We start from the raw sequence: 20,956 nt of genomic DNA, 5'->3' as shown, positions 1-20,956 counted from the left end.
CCGTTAAAACTTGTATTTTAAAGACTTCTCTATGGTCGGGTTGTTGTCTCTTTGACAGATTCCCCATTTCCATTCTCAATTTTTTTCAACATTTATCAATTTTTCTCAACATTTATACAATTTTCAATTATGGTCAGTAAAGTAGGCTAGACATTTCAGTTGGTGGAATTAAAGCTTAAGACAAGAAAAAATTTCGAAAAATCCTTTGAAAACCAAGAACTCCCTGCATGGTTGGTTGGTTGGTATATAAGTTCCGAGAATTTGACTTGACGCAAAATACCGACCGTGCAAGGGCTGTATAGCCAGTCAAGGTCGTTAAAAACTTCCATATATATATTGACGCAAAATAAATGAAAGTAAACTGACAGACATACTTGAAAGCGTACGCGGGATCTATTATATGAAGGTCATTGTGTATATTTCTGAGGGTTGAACGGAACCTCTTTAGGAAATCGTACCACAGAGCTACATATATATGAATGTATAACAGATAAGATAAGATAAGATATATTTTATTTCTAATTAAGGGCCCACAAGGGGCATATAGAGAATACAAGTATAAGGAAAAAGAACATTGATTAGCATTGGATACATATCATTTACATACACAATCACGATACAATTAGACTGTAAAAAATAAAACTCTTGGTTTATAATATATAATATATGTTTACATGAGAAATTAATACATCTAACTCATATTGACTTGAATAAATTTCCCATTAGAAGCTTTTGTTTGGCTAACATACCAATTGTCAATATACTTAGTGTGAATTAATTTCTAAGATATATTCAAAAATTTATATTTGCCATAACGTTTTACTTCTTGTTTAATATCAAAGTAATCTAACAATTTCTCAACAAATGAAAACCAAGAAGTTGTATTAGATTTGTGAAGCTCTTGGCTGCATATATAAGCATCTATCATCAGATTGAAGATTTTCAAATCTATACCAGTATTTAACAATTGACTTTACAATATCATGTATATTTCTGAGGATTGAATGGAACCCCTTGAGGAAATCGTACCACAGAGCGATATAAGAATGCCATCGTGTATATTTCTGATGATTGAAAGGAACCCCTTTAAGGCCCAGTCTCACTAGACCACGATCGCACACGCTCACCACGATCTAAAATAAATTCAGATCGTGGTGAGGTTGCAGTATGAGCGGCATGGAAATGTAAATTTTCGTTGCTCTCACGATGCTACTACGTCCTCATTACGCTTCTACAACGATCCCGCTACGATTATACCACGTTCTCACCGCACTTATTCTGCGACCTCACTACGCTTATCAAGATCTTTCTAAGCTCTTCACGTTCTCACTACGACCGTACCATGAGTTATCCGATTGCAATACGATCTTACTGCCATTATAGCACGTTCTTACCACGATTATACTATACGTTCATACCGTGATCTTAAGTACGTTCTCAGCAATGACGTCAACATCGTGTTCCATATCAATACAGTTTCATTCCTTCTATTTCTGATTAATACGTATATTTCTCGGAAACAATACAGTCATGCCACCAAAATCTACTAGAACACGTGGGCGTGGTGGTAGGGGTTGATGTAAAGGCAGAGGTAGCAAAGTAACGAATCCTGATCAAGCAGAGATGTCGGACCGACCAATCCACCTATTGCTGGTCCATAAAACTCAAATGACGATATTTTAGTGAACGATAGCAGAGATGACACAGATGTGTCAATAGATATAGGAAGATGTGGTATGAGTTCCAATGCGAAAACTCTCCATCCAAGTAACAATTTATAAAAGTAAACAATTATAGGTCAAGGTACGGCCTTCAAAACGGAGCCTTGGCTCACACCGAACAGCACGCTATAAAGGGCCCAAAAAATACTAGTGTAAAAACCATTTAAAAGGGAAAACCAACGGTCTAATCTATATAAAAACAAGAAGCTTTGACGGGGTATCAGTAAAAATCTTGAAAATAGCCAAACCAGTAATTGTTAAACCTATTACTCAACTTATAAATATGTCTATTAAGAATTCAGAGTTTCCTGACGATCTTAAGGAAGCACAGGTAGTTCCACTGCATAAAAAGAATAGTCAGTTAGAGGCAGGAAACTACAGACCTGTTAGCATTCTTCCGGTGGTGTCAAAGTTCTTTGAAAGGGCCATATATCAGCAGCTAATAGAATATTTTAGTAAAATATTTCATCCTTCCTTGTCAGCTTTTAGACATGGCTATGGCTGTAACACCGCCTTACTAAAAGTCATTGAGGACTGGAAAAAAGCAGTCGATCAAAATTTATATGTGGCTGCTGTGCTAATGAACCTTTCTAAGGCCTTTGACTGCTTACCCCATAATTTACTTCTTTTAAAATTGAAGGCATATGGCCTGTCAAATGAGGCACTTAATTTAATTGATAATTAGGAAACAGTGTGTAAAATTCGGTGCATATTTTAGTACCTGGCAAAATATCTATAAAGGTGTACCGCAGGGCTCGATTTTGGGTCCTGTGCTTTTTAATATTTTTCTAAACGACATTTTCAATTTTGTGAAAGAAAATGAACTGTATAATTATGCAGACGATAATACATTGTCACACTCAGGACCAGACCTAAATGGATTAGGCCAGAACTGTATAATTATGCAGACGATAATACATTGTCACACTCAGGACCAGACCTAAATGGATTTAATAATAATATCTTATCTTATCTTAGAAGCATGGTTGAGCCGTTAGAGCAAATGGATAATTACAATTATACAAACAAAATGTAGGGAGCTTTTTTTTATATATTTTATGTGAAAATGACAAATAGAATGGTGGTCGTAGTGTGAACGTAGTCAAGTCGTGTTGAAAACGGCAAGAGCGTGCTGGAATCGTACTATGGTCTTGAACAGCGTGGTATAGTCGTAGTGGAAGCGCAGTTGTGTCGCGGTGAGAACGCAATGGTCGTAGTGAGGTCGTGATAACGTCGCGATGAGATCGTAGCACAATCTCTCCGAATAGATCCACGCTCTCGCTACGATTGTACAGCGATCTTACTACGATCTTAGTGCGCTCTCACTACTCTTCTACTACGACAGGATTTCGCCACGATCGCACCACGATTGTTTTGAACATGTTCAAAGTTGGCCACGCTCTTCACGATCTTAAAGACCTCACCACGACCGTGATACGACCTTACTGCGATCTACACGATCGTACTACGATCATCAAAATTTGCATTTTTTTTCACAGGTCGTAGTGCGATCGTGGCCTAGTGGGACTGCGGTATTAGGAAATCGTACCCCGAGCTATATATGAAGGTCATTCTGTATATTTCTGAGCATTGAATGGAACCCCTTCAGGAAATCGTACCACAGAGCTATATATGCATGTCATTGTGTATATTTCTGAGGATTGAATGGAACCCCTTTAGGAAATCGTAACAAAGAGGTATATATGCATGTCATTGTGTATATTTCTGAGGATTGAATGGAACCCCTTTAGGAAATCGTACCACAGCGCTATATAAGAATGTCATTATGTATTATATATTTCTGATGATTGAATGGAACCCTTTAGGAAATCGTACCACAGAGCTATATAAGAATGTCTTTGTGTATATTTCTGATGATTGAATGGAACCCCTTGAGGAAATCGTACTACAGAGCTATTTAAGAATGTCATTGTGTATATTTCTGATGACTGAATGGGGCCCCTTTAGGAAATCGTATACCCCAGAGGGGATCTGATTGGGGTGTTCCGATCCCGGATCCCGCTTACTGTTTTGTCAGATTCCCGTATCCCGCTTACACTATGTACGTAAGCAATTCTCATTTTTTTTGTCATTTCCCGGGTCCCGCAAGACTTCATTTCCCGTTTTCACGCCACAATAATTTGATTCACGTGTCACGCTTACAAAAAATCGGCAATCCCGCGTCACGCTTAGACCCCAATGAGACCACCCCGGCCAGAGCAGGGGCGGATGCAGGAATTTTCGAAAGGGGGGGTGCTAACCCAGGGCAAAGGGGGGGGGGTGCAAAACATATGTCCCGATACAAATGCTTTGATCGGCAAAAATAAAGGGGGGGTGCGCACCCCCGGAACCCCCCCTGGATCCGCCACTGCAGAGCTATATAATAATGTCATTGTGTATATTTCTGATGATTGAATGGAACCCCTTTAGGAAATCGTACCATAGAGCTATATAAGAATGTCATTGATATATTTCTGATGATTGAATGGAACCCCTTGAGGAAAAAGTACTACAGAGCTATTTAAGAATGTCATTGTGCATACTTGACTTCTAAGGATTGAATGGAGCCGCCGTTTAGGAAATCGTACCCCAGAGCTATATAAGAATGTCATTGTGTATATTTCTGATGATTGAATGGAACCCCTTGAGGAAATCGTGCCACAGAGCTATATTAGAATGTCATAGTGTATACTTCTGAGTCCTGTCGATTGAATGGAAACCCTTTAGGAAATCGTACCACAGAGCTATATAAGAATGTCATTGTGTATATTTCTGATGATTGAATGGAACCCTTTGAGAAAATCGTATCACAGAGCTATATATATATAAGAATGTTATTGTGTATATTTATGATGATTGAATGGAACCCTTTGAGGAAATCGCACCACAAAGCTATATTAGAATTTCATTTTGTATATTTCGGACGATTGAATGGAACCCCTTGAGGAAATCGTACCACAGAGCTGTATAAGAATGTCATTTTGTATTTCTGATGATTGAATGGAACCCCTTTATGAAATCGTACCAGCTTAGAGCTATATATGAATGTCATTGTTTATATTTCTGATGATCAAGTTGAATCATGCAGGGGCGGATCCAATCATTTAAAAAAAGGGGGATCCTAACCCAGGACAAAAAGGGGTGTTCCAACTACATGTTCCCATTCAAATGCATTGATCGTCCCCAAAAAAGGGGGTTTCAAGCCCCGGACCCGCCCCCCCCCTTTTTGGGATTCGCCACTGGAATGGAACCCCTCTAGGAAATCGTACCAGCTTGGAGCTATATAAAAATGTCATTCTGTTTATTTCTGACCCCTTTAGGAAATCGTACCGCAGAGCTATACATGAATGTCATTCTGTATATTTCTGACGATTGAATGGAACCCCTTTAGGCAATCGTACCAGTGCAGAGCTATGATATGAATCTCATTGTGTATATTTCTGATGATTAAATGAAACCCCTTTAGGAAATCATACCACAGAGATAAGAATGTCATTGTGTAGATTTCTGATGTTTTGATCCTGTTAAACCTTGGAGGAAAATGCCGCAAGGGTCTTGTAGCTAGAAAACTGAATCATAAGAATTAACACACAAACTTCCAATTTTCAATTATGGTTCTCGAATTGAATAATTATGAATCACTTACTCGATTTCCTCACACTTTTTCGTTGACTTTCGTCCAAAGTCCCATGGCTTTGTATAAACAAGGATTTGTATAGTAAGACAATACAAATCCTTGGTATAAATCTGACAGAGCATCATTGTTTTATATTTTGGTGTCCATATGATAATGATTTGGAGTTTTTTTTTTTTTTTTTTTTTTTATCTTTAACGCATGCTTCAATCAGAAACATATGATATATCTCTGCTTTAATTATTTAAGAAAGTACTCATTGAATCAAATCATCTTGTCTCTTGTAAAAAAATTGACAAAGTTGCAGTGCTTAGTTTTTTGTAACTTATGGAATTTGTATTTTCGCGCTGTATTTTGACGCATGTGTAAACAATACCGAACAAATCATTTTCTAAGTATTTTACATGGCGGGAAGACGACTGACTTCCAGGGAGAAATAATCGCAAATTAAAGACCTTCTGATCGCAGATGGAACATTAAAAACGAAGAATATTTAATAATTGACATTCCAGGTATGTATGATTTCACATTTCTCTCGATTTTATTATCAGATGAACATTTGTTTGACCTTCAAATTTTCCTCGACCAGACTGGTTGCACTTGTTCTGATTTATGGCATTTGTGGCTAATAAAGAAATTGTGTCATAATTGTATGAAAAATGTGCGTGATACATTTGTTTTGAAAGTGTGCGAAATATCTATTGAAATCGCAAACGAAAGAGTCTTGAAAGGAAGTAAAAATTTCAGTGTTGACGCACGTGCTCACGTGCTGCTATAAACAGCTGATAAAGTAAACATTTATGATTAATTTGTTTGCAGCACATGATAACTTGGTTTGCATGGTCGTTTAAGTATTTGTATTAATATAACGAAAGTAGAAATAAAACATAAAATATTCCATCTCGGCAGCCATTTGTTGAATATCGCGCATGTGTGCACATAATAATATGAAATTATTTCTTCTACATGGAAAATCGAAAGTAAGTTTTATTAAATAATATATGTTATTCAATCCCTTCATTTCAGATTTAGCATACTAACAAGTAATTGCATTTATTGCAATTCATTTACCATGCATTTTTAAGATAGAAAATATATGTAACATAATGTTTCAAAGGTGAAGGTCAATGTACAAATTGGCCAGTATTTGTTGATATGGTATGCATTCTAAAATATTGATACCAAAGTGCCAACTTATGAGCCAACATGTGAAAACAGACTGGCAGAGAAAACAATAAGGTATATACAATGTGAATATCTGATTTACTCTATGGTACACAAATGTTCATTAATCCTGTGGACCAGGAAGTGGTGTCGCCAAGACAATTTTATTTTAATCAGATTACTGTGGTTTTTAATCTTTTTCCTGTTCAAATGATGTACAACAAAAATCATTGCTACAGATGAAATTGATTATACAACACTTCATTTTCACAGTTTGAACATGATAAACGACACATAATCAATATTTTGTAGGGATGTAGTTTTCAGTTAATTAGTACCCAGACTAGTTAAAATACATGTATCTGGGGAGGGGGAGAGTTTGATTTTAATAAAGTTAAAATGGGGTCGAAAATTTGTGTCCTGACAAACCATAATTGGGATTTTTTTGTCTTAACCCTTTCAACGCTATACACGGCATATGCCGCGATGATGTACGCCGTTCGCCACTGCTATTCGTGGCATATGCCGCGATGAAAAAGGATTTTTCATAAGGACTCTTAAACCATTCGGTTTTCATTCGGGTTCTCTCTAATTTTTCCTCGTTTGAATCTAGGATATGCAAGGTCTCATTTGCGCTTGAAATCCCGACAATTTTTATAGTAAAATCATGCAGTAGAAGGAAAATAAAAACAAATATATGACAAATGCAAATGGCGGAAATCGGAAACGAAGCTGTAAATATGGAAAAATTTCAGCATTTCCTTGGCGAAACTTACAACGAGGATTAGTTAAAAGGTTTCTTGTTATCTCAATGTGTTTATTACATAAAATTCGTGTGGGAAATATGATTTGATTGATCATTACGAGACGTAGAAAAAGGGGGGAAAACGGAGGTTGACTGAATTTTTTTAGGACGGAGCTATTTATTTGTGCCACGATTACATAAAACGTTATGTATGGTACAATACGCTACGGAATCGGGCAACTGGTGTCTTCTTTACAATATGGCAGATAAAACAACAAAATAAATGAAGACTAAAAGTAGTTTTTATTCAAAATTCAACACAAATGTAATAAATTACACCTTTTACCTGTTAATTACCTGAAAACGCAGGTAACCTGATAAAAATTTCAGTAAAATAATTGCCTAACATTACAGTTCATGCTCTCCTGAGCATTTTTCATGCAACAACTTTCTCTGTATCTCATATAATAAAAAAGATACAGCAGTCTGAAAAGGAAAATACTGTTCTAATGAATGTACTAAAAAAAATGCAGCAGCAGCAGCCATTTTTCTATTTTTTTGTGTAGCGTTGAAAGGGTTAACAAATATTAATATTTCAAGTTTTTAAAATCTGCGATTATTCCGGGAACGTCACACACAAACCTTCAGGACATTTACTTATTACGCAATGTCGCTACGAGGATACCAATTGTATATTTTGTAGTCATTAATAAATTACTATCTGGACCATCAATCTTGCTCTGATCTTTTAATGTTCATGTCGTGGAACATGTTTTTATATATTATTTTACTCAGACCCACCTAAAATAATAGGAAATATGCAAATAATAACAAGCTTTGGAGGAAAATATAAAACGATATGTGTATTATATACATGTATGCATTAATTTAAATAAAGAGTATTTCCTGCTCGAGGTTTTGGTGTGGTATGACACCCTGCTCTTTGATATTTTGACAGTCAGGATGGCTGGTTTTTCTCAAAGTCTGTAATGGGCTCGATAATCAGAAACAACAACAGTCCTCTAATTTGGTAGTAAGCTTCACATGAAACCCTTACTGACCCTTCTTAATTGTGGGTAAATTGCCTTTCAATTTGAACTTTGCTATCAAACAAGTTACAGGCTGTAACAATTTTAAATTCTTTTCTTGCAGTTGGCAGAAATAGAGTTGAAGATGTCCTCAAAGGAAAATTCTCCTAGGGAGTCTCCAATTGATTCACTTACATGCAGCCTGGAAAATGATGAAAACTCATGCAGTAAATGTGGGTCCACATTTAATCAACCTAAGATCTTGACCTGTCTGCATGTGTTCTGTCAATCCTGTTTGGAAAAGGAAATTGAAGAGAAAGAAGAAAATGAACCAAAAGATGTTATTGTTTGTCCTAAATGTAAGCAGGAAACAATTATTCCCAAGAAAGGGATCCAAGAGTTGCCGATTGACCATGTGACAATAGATCTACTGGAGATGTCAGCTATGAATGAGATGAAACTTGTCTGCACCAGCTGTAAAGCTAAGGAGAAGGCTGTTGCAAGATGCTGTGATTGTGCAAGTTATCTGTGCGAGAACTGTGTCACTGCACACCAGTTTATGAGATGTTTCGATAATCATAAGGTAAACAAAAGCAAATGGTATTATATCTCATGTCAATACACAGATTTTAGATACAACATATTACGGTACTCCTAATTTACTGTTTTTATTGCAAACAGGTTCAAAATTACATTTTTATCTTGATTCTAAACACATATGTTTCTTTTGATATTGTAGTTTTTGAAAACATGAAAATCAGTTTGATGGCCTTTGTAAAAAGTGTAAATTTTAATTTCGTACTGAAATGAATAAAGTTATCTAAAGAACTTGTTGTATGGTCTAAAAATGACCATTAAAATGCAATTTGACATATAACTATTTATTTCTAGTAGAACATTATTTTTCATGTTAAGTTTATACAAACAGTAACTGCAGTCATTGAAGGAAGTTCTGCTTTGGTGAAGAAACCTACTTGAAAGAAAAATATGTTGTTTCAAATGAATACACCTCTTGTTCTTAGTATTTATCTATAAAATATCGAATATGTTTGTAGGTTGTGAAGTTTGATGACATGCAGGATACAGAGACAGTTTCCTTTCATAAGCCAATATTCTGTGCCAGTCATCCAACAGAAAAAATGAAATTTTTCTGCATGTCTTGTCAGGTATGTAAAAATACTCTTGTATCACCCCCCTTAACAGATTCCAAATAACTCAATCAAATTATTGGTAACATGATCAATTATTATGAATGGAGGCTCCCTATTGATTATTACACATGCAAGTTCAAGGTCACGGATACTGAACACAAGACATGTCTGTTCAGAAAAAGGGTTTCCAGATATAAAAAGAAAGATTTGGTGCGACTGTCAATGAGACAACTATTCACAAGAGACAAAATGACACAGAAGTTAGTCCATGAAAAATCATATTTGGAATTTGGACCAACTTTGAAATTTGAAATACCATAATTGGTTTGATACTGATAGAGAAGGAAACTTCAGAGTTGGTTGCTGAACATAAGTCTGAAATTAATGAACAAATTAGGTCTTTTGTTGTGTATTCATTGGGTGCATTTCATAATCAAAATATTTCACTACATCTGCCTCTTCTGTAGAAGCAGACTTTTGGACAATTTAGCAGTTGATTCCCTCTGACCTTATTTCATGAATCATTCAGGGGTTAAGAAATTTTGTTATAGCTCATTAGCCCAGGGCTTATTGGTAACAGGATTTTACTAGCCCTGTTGGAAAAACTACAAGCCCAACAAAACTGACCTGCTAGCCCTAGAATGCCTTACAAATTCAGAGTTTGCTGCAATAACAATGAATTCTATAAACTTAATAATTTGTATCCATTGTACAGTAGATTTTTGCAAATTGGATACCCAAAACTTATGTCAGCAAAAAATATCCCATTAGCAGATATATTCAATTAATCGATAATTGAATATTCACTGAATATTCTGATATAATGAGTTGACCAAATCCGGAGATGATACAAGTCTTGCTTGAACACTGCTATACATGGGTATATAAAAGCTAGGATTGAAGGGGTTTTTATCAGGTACACTTTTGTACATCATCACGTTACTGTAAAAGAATTATCAGCTGGTTAATTATGTAATGCTCATATTTGTTTTCAGTTTTAAAATTCTATTTATTAAAATAAATTTAATGACCTTTACATAAATATCACCATCCATAGTTTGAGTCTTATAAATGACGTACAGTACTGTCAATATTTACATTTAACACAGGTAAGCTAATCGTGGGCTATAAATAGATTACAACCTGAGCACAGTCTCTAAACTGAAACTGTATTTGTTATAAATTTTATTTCTTTAAAAATCGATTTCATTTGAATATCAATGAAGATAATCATGATTGATGAAATATTATTGCATCAAGTTTAAGTTTTCTGAAGACTGTTAATGTTTAGGTCATGGTTCACTGTCTTGAGGCTTCTTCACAGTATGTAAACAAAAACAAAATGGCGTCCATAAAATGTGCACATGTTTCAAATTGATATCTAACAAAGTCAGGTTTCTGCTGTCAAAAGGGATTCACATTTATAATAAATATATATGACAATAAATTAATCAGAAGGAGGTACAATCAGGTTGCATAAGCAATGTATAATACAACCCCCTGTACAGACACATCGATATTGAAAGTACGGGATCCACCCAGAGTTATTTGTTCTATTTAAAAACTTGTACAAAATCAGTTTAAATTCTGGGAATCCCGGATGACGTAGTCGAATCTGATTGGCTAAGATAGAAAAGTGATGAGGGGATTTCCACTTTTCTATTTTAGAAACGCCAAGATTTTTTTGTTACTAGTCCGTCAGGCATATTGGGTTACAAGTTTTGGTTGCCTGAGGTCTAAATGTTATAGTCCCGGGCATTGGGCTAGTGGATTTCTTAACCCCTGATCATTGTTCAACTTGATGATTTAGTTGTGGGTTTGTTTCAGGTTTTATATGTAATATGCCAACTCTTCTTGATATGTTGAATCAATGTCATTGTAATGTGAACATGTCTTTTAAAAAGAGTTATTTGACTTTATCTTGTGGTTCAGTGATCAATATTTGTTCGATAGATTTAACAAGACCTTGAATATTACACATTCAGTTATAATTTTTAAAAAAATCACTTTCAGTATGTCCACTCTAGTTGTAGTAGTAATAGTACCGGTATGAAATTAATATATGAATAACTAAATAGACTTGTAATTAAGTAGCTATTTTTAAAAAAATGGAAAAATAAATTTATCAATTCTATATATTTTCAGGTACCGATTTGTAACGAGTGTATGTTAGCAGACCATAAGCAACCAAATCACCATTATGAGAGAATAACTGACATTGAGGAGTCTCAGAGAAGTGATTTTGATGTGCTTATAACAGAGTGTAAGAGTAAGGTGTCGGCATGTAATGAAGCATCATCTTCCCTAGAAAATTCTCTGTCAGACCTGCAGATGCAGAGAGATGACGCTAAAGGGCTAATTCAAGAAACATTCCAGACATACAGAACTGTACTTGAAATACAAAAGGTATGAATTTTTTATCAGCATAACTTTCCAGATAAAATACTGAATAGTCGTTAACAAAGGTTCACTACTGAAATTGAGTATTAACACTATAAAGAAAGTCTTTTCAACAGATTATGATAGATAACAAATAAAGTTGGGTATGTTTTGTTTTTAAGCATTTTTTCTGGATTTCTCTCACTAAATATGTATATTGAAATAAGAAGATGTTTATAAATAGTTGTTGAAACCTGCAAAGAAACAGTCTTTGAAATTGGCACAGAAAGGACAGGGCCTGTTTTAAAATATATTCTGTCCAATAAATGCCTAACCCCAATTTCTATGACTGAGAATATAAACATCACCAAGTTAGTTCAATTAAAGAATCAATATGTATGGTGAACTATTTGTTGAAATCTGAGAAGCAGATGAAAAATGAGCCACAAGTAATTACATAGTATGATTTTAATATTTTGAGTTCTTGTTGTTGTTTTCAGGAAAAGATGTTGGAAGAACTAGAAAATCGTCATTCTTGCCAAGAACTTGCCATAATGGAATTGTTCCATAATGTTGAGAAAACTTCAGAAAAAATTGAGGACTGTTGCACTTTTGCTGAAAGAGTTCTGAAGCATGGAAATGGTTTACAACTATTGATGATGAAGAAAATGATCATGTCACAGTTACTGAAACTGATCAACAATACTCCAAAAGCTGATGTTAATGTTAACATTGAGTTTCACACTGATGGCAAAGTCTTCCAAGATGCAGTAGTGAATTCTTTTGGTTCATTTACCAAGGAAACTCCTAAGGTAATAAAGTCTCACCATTATTGAACATGTATACCCTTGACATGGTCAGTTTTACAAGTAGTCAGCACTAACTTAATTTACAACCAAGTTGCTTGTATACCCCAGTCTTCACGCTGAGTGGCAGCCCAGGCTTGTAAAATTGCTCTCGGGCTGGTAAAAATCATATCTACAACCAAAAGAATCTAACTAAAAAATTTCAAAAATTGAGCTCTGGGCCTGTAGATTTAACAGTTCATCGTGAAGACTGATACCCTTTTCGATTGTAAAATTGAGAGCTTCTGTTCACTGTTTTGAAAAAATCGCTTGCAAAAAATAGATGAATAAAGGTAATATTAATTAACATGCACAGCACTTTGGCTGGCTAAGTGTTGATGATTCATTGATTACATGTATTTGCTCCTAAATGTTTTCTATTTGTTTCCTATATGAATGTCACTCATGTACTAATGAAAATTATTTACACATGGTTGACCATCATAAACTGGTGTATTGTTTTTAAGCAACCAGAGCGACCATCCTCTTCACTGCATTCCTCTTTTGAGAATGAAGGTTTTAATATGCCACCACATATGATGAATGACCACAGTATGATGCCACCACCAATGTCAAGTGCCAGCTATATGTCCAACAATATGTCAAACAATCTACTACAAGAAACTGAGGCAAACAACATGGGACTTGGTCTGACAAATGTGGGAAATTTCCATAATATTGGCTCATCTATGAATCCTCCGATGCATGGTGCAATTACCGGTGGTACCCAGTCAATGGTTGAAGGGTCCAGTCTGTCTAGAAGCTCTCATAGCCCTGCAATGTCTGACAGTGGAATATCTGTTGATGCTGCCAGTAACAACAGTGGTTCCAGTGTACAGCCAATGTTTAATAATATAGCAGCCTTAGCTCAGATGGGATCAGTTGGAGGCTTTGGTGGTCCTAGTAAGTTTATATGTAATAAGAGCTTTGTGAATTTATAGATCTGATTATTAAAAAATGTAAGGACACACATTCTTAGCAATTATACAATTAGATAATAAATAAATAGAAACAATGCAAACTATACAAGACAAATCAAACAGGGAAAAGGAATTATCTCTTGCAGAATATTGCAAGAATTCACTATGCTATCATGTTATCATATAACTGAATTTAAAAACATTTCAGTTACAACATGACCATTTACCATATCATATAACTAGCTTTTCAAAGTCCTGGGATGGCACAATGTAAAACAATTCAAAAGAGAAAGTCCAAGGCCTCATCACTTCTAACAAACTAAAAAATAATTAACATCCACTTCATACAAATTGTCAATGTTTGTCTTCATTTCCGATGACTTATGTTTCTATAGATGATTTAGGTGGTAGCCACTCAGTGACACCGATTACTAGTAGTCCTGATATTCAACACAATCTGCTGAATCCACCTACACCAAGATCACAGACACCTAATCTGGATGCTCTCGACAGACTGGTACAAAACAACCCTCAGCCTCCCATTGGAACTATTGGAGCAGGGATGAGTAGTGTGGGAACTATTGGTAGCAACATTGGACCAATAGGATCTTCTTCTAACATGACCAGTCTCAGCAACATAATGACAAGTTCTAGTAAGAAATATTTCTGCTACTTTTAAGCTCCCTTGTCATGTAAGCTTTGTAGTCACTTACTGTCTGTGCCCATCAATCAGATTTAAAATAAAACCGCATTGCCACAATCATCCTTAGGATTAATTGTTTGAAAAAATTATCTTTAAAACTTGCATGATCAACAGTAAAAAAGAACACATAACTGATGGAAATATTACTATATAAAAACCTGTTTTCACAGTTATATACATGAAAACTTTGATTTGCATTGAATTTTTTGAGAAAGCTATAGATAACAAAATTTACAAATGTTTTTTGGAGGATCTTCTAAGAATTAAATTTCAAAATGATAGAAAAGTAGAAAGAATGGGTTATTCTAGATATGATAAAGTGATTTTATTTTTAGCTGGAAGTTTAACAAGTGGAAGTGGAATGAACAGTCCAGGAAGTAGTATTGGACAATATCCACCTGTCAGGAGGAGTAACAAAACCAGTGCCATGCAGATCAGGTATGTTACAGTACAATTCAAACTTAGATAAGAAGATGTAAAAATAAACAAAATGTAGGAATAATATATAGGGGGATGGGTGAGGGGGCATGCTAAAAAAAAATTGAAATCATGCAGACCACTTTCTTCTAATTTACCATTGTAAATGTTGGAAGAAATAAAGTGATGATATCAACATTATAGGTTGACTTTTGTTGAGAAAGCATGTAGTGGGCAATCCAAGTAGAAATCTATATTTTTTGCAGGTGTAAATTTGGACAGCTTGGACCTGGCAAAGGACAGTTTAATTCACCACATGGATTTTGTCTTGGACAGGAAGAAAACATTGTAGTGGCAGATACTAACAACCACAGAATTCAGTGTTTTGAGAAAACTGGTGAATTTCAGTATCAGTTTGGAATTCCAGGTAATTTATTCAATTTTCAAGTTGCCAAAACTTAGTTTCCTTCTCGTGGAATCTTCTTGCTGTGATCAGACTCGACAGTTTTAAAATGATCCGTCCTCAAGAAGCAGATGAAAAAGTATTGCTGGCAATTGTTTCCTCTTTGTAAATGTCTTATGGGAAATTTGTCTGTCCAAAATTCATTTTCAAAACTTCACTTGTGTGATTAAAGATTATTGAGAACACTGAATGGAAGTTTTCATCAATGTCTGATAAACTGTTCAATGGTCTATTCCATGTAAAACACATTGTGTGCAAATCCTTGATTTATTCCATGTGCTGCATTGGCATCATGGAATAACATAGTTACATTTTTGACAGACATGGAAGTATGCAGAACATTTGCTTTTTTTCATGTTCAAAATGTTTGCCTTGTTTTAATTCTTCAAGACATGCAATAAGTGGTAGAATAAATTCACTGCAAGGTGTAATACTAGCATTACATGTTCAAGCAAATTCCAATAGAAAATTTACATGATGATGTTCAAGAAGATTGATGCAAAGTTGAAGAATGGTGCAAAATGAATATTAATATGTTCATCAATACCAAAAAAACTAAATGTTTGGTTACTGGAACAAGTCAGAAGTTATCAACCCAATCTTTTCAACCAAATTTAGTAATAAATTCAGAAACACTACAAAATTCATCATGTGAGAAATTATTAGGTGTTAAAATTGACAGCACACTTAGCTGGAAAAACCAAATTGATCAAATGTGTGCTAGCATTTCATCAAGAATATACCTTCTTTCTAAATTAAAGAAATTTTTAGATATAAATGCCAGGAAAGCATATTATAATGGGTATATTCTGCCTCTCATCGATTACTGCTGTATTATTTGGGGAGAATGTAAAAATGAAGGGATAGTAAGAATATTAAAACTTCAAAAAAGAGCAGCAAGATTAATTCTTGATGCAGACCCATTATCCCCATCTGCCCCCTTATTTAAAAAACTTGGTTGGATGACAGTAGAAAACAGAATCAAATACCACAAATATTTATTGCTATTTAAATGTATGCGGAAAGAAGCACCACAGTACCTAATTCAAAAGTTTCAACTTATATCTGTAAATAATCCTTATGCTTTAAGGGGTGTTACTCAAGGTAATTTGATAGTTCCAAAGCCAAAAACTGAACTGTTTAAAAAATCTTTTGCTTATTCTGGATCAGTTTTATGGAACGGACTACCTTATGAAATGCGTAAAGTGCAAAACACTTATTCTTTTAAACAAATTATAAAACAATACCTGAGACAGTCCCAATATTCAGTCTGAAATGATTGCAACTATTACTCTTAGAATGTATGATTTTAATGATTTGTATATTCTAGGTCTATTTACTACATGCGATATGTAACTGTTTTATATCTTTTAATCATGGTACATGTACATTGAACTATTATGTCTATACAATTGTGTTTATATGTTGTATGTTTGCTTTTTTCTCTTATTATCATTTTGTTTTTACTTGTATTGCATACATGTATATGAGGGCCTCAGGGAAGATTAGTGATTGTAACTAACTGTGTTTACCCTCTTTAAATAAAGAATTTATTATTATATTATTATTATTATAATTGAGGTAGCATTGCTCTTAAAGTTCAAGTATAGTTAAGACAGAGGCATATGTATTTATAGGCAGAGAAGAAGGACAGCTGTGGTATCCAAGAAAAGTGGCAGTGATGAGAAATTCTGGAAAGTTTGTTGTCTGTGACCGTGGAAATGAAAGATCAAGAATGCAGATCTTCACTAAAAATGGTCATTTTGTGAAGAAAATTGCCATAAGATACATAGACATTGTTGCTGGCTTAGCTATTACTCAACAAGGTATTTATTGATTGTTACCTTCAAATCACTTGTTGGTTGTACATGTTGTAGTTGATGATAATGACTATAAATTTAAGTAATGGAAGTTGTTCAAAAATGAGAATACTTTTCCTTGATTTATTACTATGTTGTCTTTTTTAATTCGGAAATTAGAAATTAAATAAATCAAAGTAATATTTATTGACAAAATTTATCAGGAATTTATTAATCAGAAATTATCTTAAAACCTGTTTGTACCATATGGTCACCAGCTCTGTTGATATGACAATGTGTCTTATTGTAGGACACATTGTAGCAGTTGGCAGTGTATCTCCTACTGTATTCTGTAAAAGGCAGAGAAAAAAAATTCTGAGTTTCCAATTTTTTTATTGGATCTTCAAAAAAAAATGGTATCAACTGATCCTGTTTTTGACACAGGCTTCTGTTAATCGACATAATAATTTATCCAACTTGCTTCTACTGGCACAGAAAGCCAGTAAAACATTTCATTAATGTCAAAAGGTATTCCAAAAGGTTAAAATCAAAGAAATTTGCACAGCAGGTGCGTCAAAAACATTTCAAATGGCTGCACTTCTGGTATTTGAAACTAATTACGGACCTGGACTTGGAAAAACCATGATAATTTACCGGATTTCGTTTACAATGTCAATAAAAAAAGAATTCAGACCCACCAACCCTATTTTTCAAAATGATGTTACCGATTTTTTTTTAGGCCTAACTGTATATGTTTTATTGTAGGACACATTGTAGCAGTTGACAGTGTTTCTCCTACTGTATTCTGTATAACTGAGGCTGGAGACCTTCTCAAGTGGTTTGACTGTAGTGATTACATGAGAGAGCCATCAGATATAGCCATCAGTGGAAAAGACTATTTTGTCTGTGATTTCAAGGTAAATCTAAATATCAGTAAACTCATTGTTTTATAGCATTTTGTTTTCAAATGTTGATTTGTTATACACAATTTGTAGTTATTGAGGGAATATTATTGGGCATTGAATACATGGATATTTTTATTTGCTTTCTCAGTGATACCTCTTAAGTCTATTACTTCATAGGAGATGCTCATTGATAGCTTCTTTCCACCCTTTTTATACTGCAAGGACATCTGTAACCTATTGTGGCACAAACACAACAAATCAATGATGAACTTAGTACATGTGCTTATCCTCAATAAAAAAAAAAGATTTGCCTTGATAAATATAAGTGATCAATTTACTGTCTGGCACAATGATCTGATGTTGGAATAGTTTTTCAGAGGCAACATAAATGTGTATTCCCTGCACCAACCTTGATCTTGACCAAAATTTACTATTAACATAAAGATGGGGAAGGCAACTTGACAGTATTTTTGATTTTGTAGGGTCATTGTGTTGTTGTTTTCAATGAAGAAGGTCATTTCATCAGGAGAATTGGATGTGAGAACATCACCAATTACCCTAATGGTATTGATATCAGTGATGCTGGGGATGTGTTGATTGGAGATAGCCATGGTAACAGATTCCATGTTGCTGTATTCCAGAGGGATGGATCATTGATTGGAGAGTTTGAATGCCCTTACGTGAAAGTGAGCCGTTGCTGTGGATTAAAGATTACTTCAGAAGGATATGTAGTCACTCTCGCTAAAAACAATCACCATGTGCTGGTACTTAATACCTTATACATAGTTTAATCAGCTCAATGGAGAAGAGGAGCAAGAGAATGTAAAAAAAGAGAATATTTTTGAAAATACATATGTTAAAAAGTGCTTAGTTTATTTTACTGTTTAGCAGTGCTTTTGAAAATATGGAAAGCAGTTGAAGCTTCTTGTATTTAAAGATTACACCTTGGTGGTCATTTATATACGTTTTATATACATATTATAAAAGGGCTATACAGGGCCTTGTTGTAGCCACTGTGTTAATATACTTTATTTTTTTCTTTGTTTTTCTTTTAGTTGCAATTTTTATACACAGATTAATACTAATAAGAATTTACATAATTTTATTTTATAGCAAATGTTGTTTACCTATCATAATGCAACTTGTATATTAATATACATTTAAAATGGACTCTCTGTAGTAGTAGTAGATGGTTATCCAATAATGAAAATAAGTGAAATTATCATCTGCACTATTTTTTATCCAAGAGCTAAGCTTCTGATTTAATGATATTAAAATATACTAATATTTTAGATGATTAAAATAAATTTGAAAAAAACCAGAGTCTCTTACTTGTCATTTTTACTGTTTTAAACTGATTAATAATAGTACCTGGTTATACCAAAACATATGCATATAATGAATTCCCACATCTGAAAATAATATTTAATACAAATTTTGTAAGGAATAACTAATTGTACATATGCGTTGATGTTACAAGTAAGAGACTCTGTCTAAATCTACATTATATGTGATTATCTCGTTGATGTAGATCCTATTTGATAACATAAAATGTTTGTCAGATATTGCAAGACAAGAAATTTTTATTCTCAGGAATTTTTTATTTATTTTTGATTGACCATACATTCAGAATACAATTCAAAAGATGAAATGTCACTTAAAAATCAAGTGAAAAGTTAATCTTTGCATGTAGTGCATGCTTTATAATGAAATTTTTACCATAGAATATAAGTGCAAAAAAAGATGCATAAAAATTGTAATGCTGTAGAATTTTTATGCAGAAGTGTTTTGTATTAACTCTAGTCACATACTCAGATTATATTTAACATGACCAGTTTTTGCTGTGCCTTACAAAGGGATTTGATTTTTAATTATTTTTTTTCTGTGTTCATTCTAATTGATGGCTTTACAAATTGATATCATATTTTGTGACTGGTGATGTTGATCATTTACACATATTAAAAAGATATATATATCTATATATTTACACTTACATTGTATTATTATTAGTTGTATTTTTTAAAACATGTTCTTATATTTTATTGTTTAGAACCAGATTGCTCATAAGTCATTTTTCGTTGATCATTCATTTAACAAAATTGTAGAAATGTCTTACCCACCATCTATAGCATGCTGCTAAAAATTGTTGGTGTAATTGTACTTTACAAATACACTATTTAAAAAAAAAATCAAACAAATAAAAGTATGTATAGGGGCTAGTGTCTAGGATTATATACATTTCATTTACAGAAATATTTCTTTATGTATTCTAATAATGTATATTTTATTCAGTATATTTTTTCTTTTTTCTGGAAAAGTTTGAAAAGAAACTATTAAAAATGAGGCTCCCTTTTGAGTCCATTTTTAAAAGCTACTTATTTAGTCTCATATTTTCACTTTTCATTATAATGACAATCTAGTTTTAGTGGTTACAACGAGCTTTTCATTATTCATTATTAACACTGACTGATTTTAGTCCGTTAAAAATATGTTTTCATGTTCCAATGTTAGAAAAATGTATTTAAAAAAAAATAAAAAAAATAATAAAATAATATTTTGAGGTTATCCAAAACAGTGTTGTTATTTTATTTGTGGAAAATTTTCAATGGGTACAAGAGATTAACCTATTAAAGAATGTTATTTACTGATTTGAATAACCTCAACAACAAAAAAATGTATAAAAATATATGATGTTTTGAAAATATTTTTAATATTTCAATGCTTTCAAATTTTGACTGTTTGCATTTAAAATATTTTGATTGTTCATTTTTTTTCTTAATTGTTAAAATGTTACTGTGAATAAGTTGAATGTCTATGCCAAGAATCTTTCATAGATAAGATGTACAACTATAGGGTTTAGGGTAATTTACATGGTTCATTTTCACATCCTTTATATTTTATGTGGAAGTAAACTTTGTATGGCTGATGATCCTATGAAGCAATTTTATTTTTTTTTACTTTTGAGTGCCATCTTTTATTAATACCAGAACAAGACTGTTACAGGATAGATATTATAAACATTTATAAATTAGCTTTTGTTTTGCCTGTAGAACTTACCAAGCACAGAAGGGAAGCCATGATT

The 20,956-nt window shown here is 33.6% G+C and overlaps 1 protein-coding gene across 5 annotated transcripts; it reads left to right on the top strand.

Moving 5' to 3' along the window:
• Positions 1-5,714: 5,714 nt before the first annotated feature.
• LOC139484862 (B-box type zinc finger protein ncl-1-like) lies at positions 5,715-20,580 on the top strand. Of its 5 annotated transcripts, none has more exons than XM_071268867.1 (12): positions 5,715-5,867; positions 8,417-8,875; positions 9,348-9,458; positions 11,589-11,849; positions 12,323-12,634; positions 13,135-13,570; positions 13,983-14,240; positions 14,626-14,728; positions 14,974-15,134; positions 16,808-16,996; positions 17,735-17,886; positions 18,357-20,580. In XM_071268867.1, exons 2-12 carry the CDS (start codon positions 8,438-8,440, stop codon positions 18,663-18,665), a joined length of 2,730 nt encoding a protein of 909 aa, XP_071124968.1. In that variant the 5' UTR covers positions 5,715-5,867; positions 8,417-8,437; the 3' UTR covers positions 18,666-20,580. The 5 variants fall into 5 exon arrangements, with proteins under 5 accessions (XP_071124968.1, XP_071124969.1, XP_071124966.1 ...); XM_071268868.1 differs by having other exon boundaries at positions 5,717-5,867; positions 13,992-14,240; XM_071268865.1 differs by lacking the exon at positions 5,715-5,867 and adding an exon at positions 6,152-6,335.
• Positions 20,581-20,956: the final 376 nt, after the last annotated feature.

The sequence above is a fragment of the Mytilus edulis genome, chromosome 8, assembly GCF_963676685.1.
Source record: "Mytilus edulis chromosome 8, xbMytEdul2.2, whole genome shotgun sequence".
NCBI lineage: Eukaryota > Metazoa > Mollusca > Bivalvia > Mytilida > Mytilidae > Mytilus > Mytilus edulis.
This window is presented reverse-complemented; position numbering and strand designations above follow the sequence as displayed.

What these genes read in the sequence shown, in the direction of transcription:
- LOC139484862 (XM_071268865.1), top strand. Translation starts at nt 6,285, where the DNA reads ATGTGTGCACATAATAATATGAAATTATTTCTTCTACATGGAAAATCG. An exon ending in ACCAGTGCCATGCAGATCAG is followed by an intron (nt 14,729 to 14,973) that starts GTATGTTACAGT and finishes TATTTTTTGCAG; the next exon opens with GTGTAAATTTGGACAGCTTG. An exon ending in GTATCAGTTTGGAATTCCAG is followed by an intron (nt 15,135 to 16,807) that starts GTAATTTATTCA and finishes ATGTATTTATAG; the next exon opens with GCAGAGAAGAAGGACAGCTG.